General features: G+C 66.1%; 1 protein-coding gene across 1 annotated transcript in view; it reads right to left on the reverse strand.

Annotated features, from left to right (window-relative positions):
* Positions 1 to 868, reverse strand: part of STKLD1 (serine/threonine kinase-like domain containing 1) — a 49,764-nt gene that overhangs the window by 15,217 nt on the left and 33,679 nt on the right. Inside the window, exon 15 of the mRNA XM_015572374.1 lies at positions 225 to 395. Coding sequence (XP_015427860.1) covers positions 225 to 395 — 171 coding nt within the window. The remainder of the gene's footprint in view (positions 1 to 224; positions 396 to 868) is intronic.

Here is an 868-nt window from a genome sequence, read left to right on the forward strand (position 1 = left end):
ACTTCTGAGGCTGCCAGCAGGACCTGGCTGGGCCCCGGCCTACTGAGGCTTGGCATGAACACCCCGCCTGGGGCTCAGAAGCCAGCACCAGCCAGCCTGGCGCATGGTGGGCACGTGGGTCACGTGAATGGGGCATGTCAGCGGGGTCCCTCCCTTCCGGGGAGAGCTGGGAGCAGCATGTCCCTGCCCGCTGGCGTCCGGAGGGGTGGCACGGGGGTTCTCACGGTAGGAAGCCAGGTGGACCAGCAGCAAGCACACGTTCTCCGCCACCTCCGGGTGGTCCTTGTGCAGCTCATACGTGTCCCTGATGAGGCTGAGGCCGCTGCCCTTCTCGTCAGCCACCACCACCCGCAGCGCCGCCAGCTCTGTGGGGTGAGGGGAGGCAGGACGGATTCATCCCCTGCAGCCCCCTTGTCCTCTGGGAAATGGGTGAGCACGGGGCCGGCTTGGAACAGTGGCCTCAGCCGTGGGAGGAGACAGCTCGGCTTCCTGCAGCCAGGAGACCAAGGTCACCGTCTCCCCACCGCAGGTGCAAAGCTTGTAAGACGTGCCCGGCTGTTTCCTAGTGGGGAGGGCATGGTGCTCCACAGCACCCCGTGTTAGGGTCAGCCTGTGTGAGCAGTGACCTGGGGTGCCACGTACACAACTCCTCAGGTCCTGGAACCTGGGAGAGGGGCCCAGACACGTCTCACCCGACTCGCTCTGGGTCCTGCCCACTGGATTCTGACAGCCCTGCTTGTGAGTGGAGCCAAGTCCCTTCCGGCCTCAGCACCTCAGCCGCCCCTCCTGCCCAAGGACCAGCTAGCCTCCCACACGGGCTGCAGGTGGGACCCTGCCACCGTCGAAGGGAAGATCCTGCCACGCCCTT

The sequence above is a fragment of the Myotis davidii genome, unplaced genomic scaffold (assembly GCF_000327345.1).
Source record: "Myotis davidii unplaced genomic scaffold, ASM32734v1 scaffold609, whole genome shotgun sequence".
Taxonomy (NCBI): Eukaryota; Metazoa; Chordata; class Mammalia; order Chiroptera; family Vespertilionidae; genus Myotis; species Myotis davidii.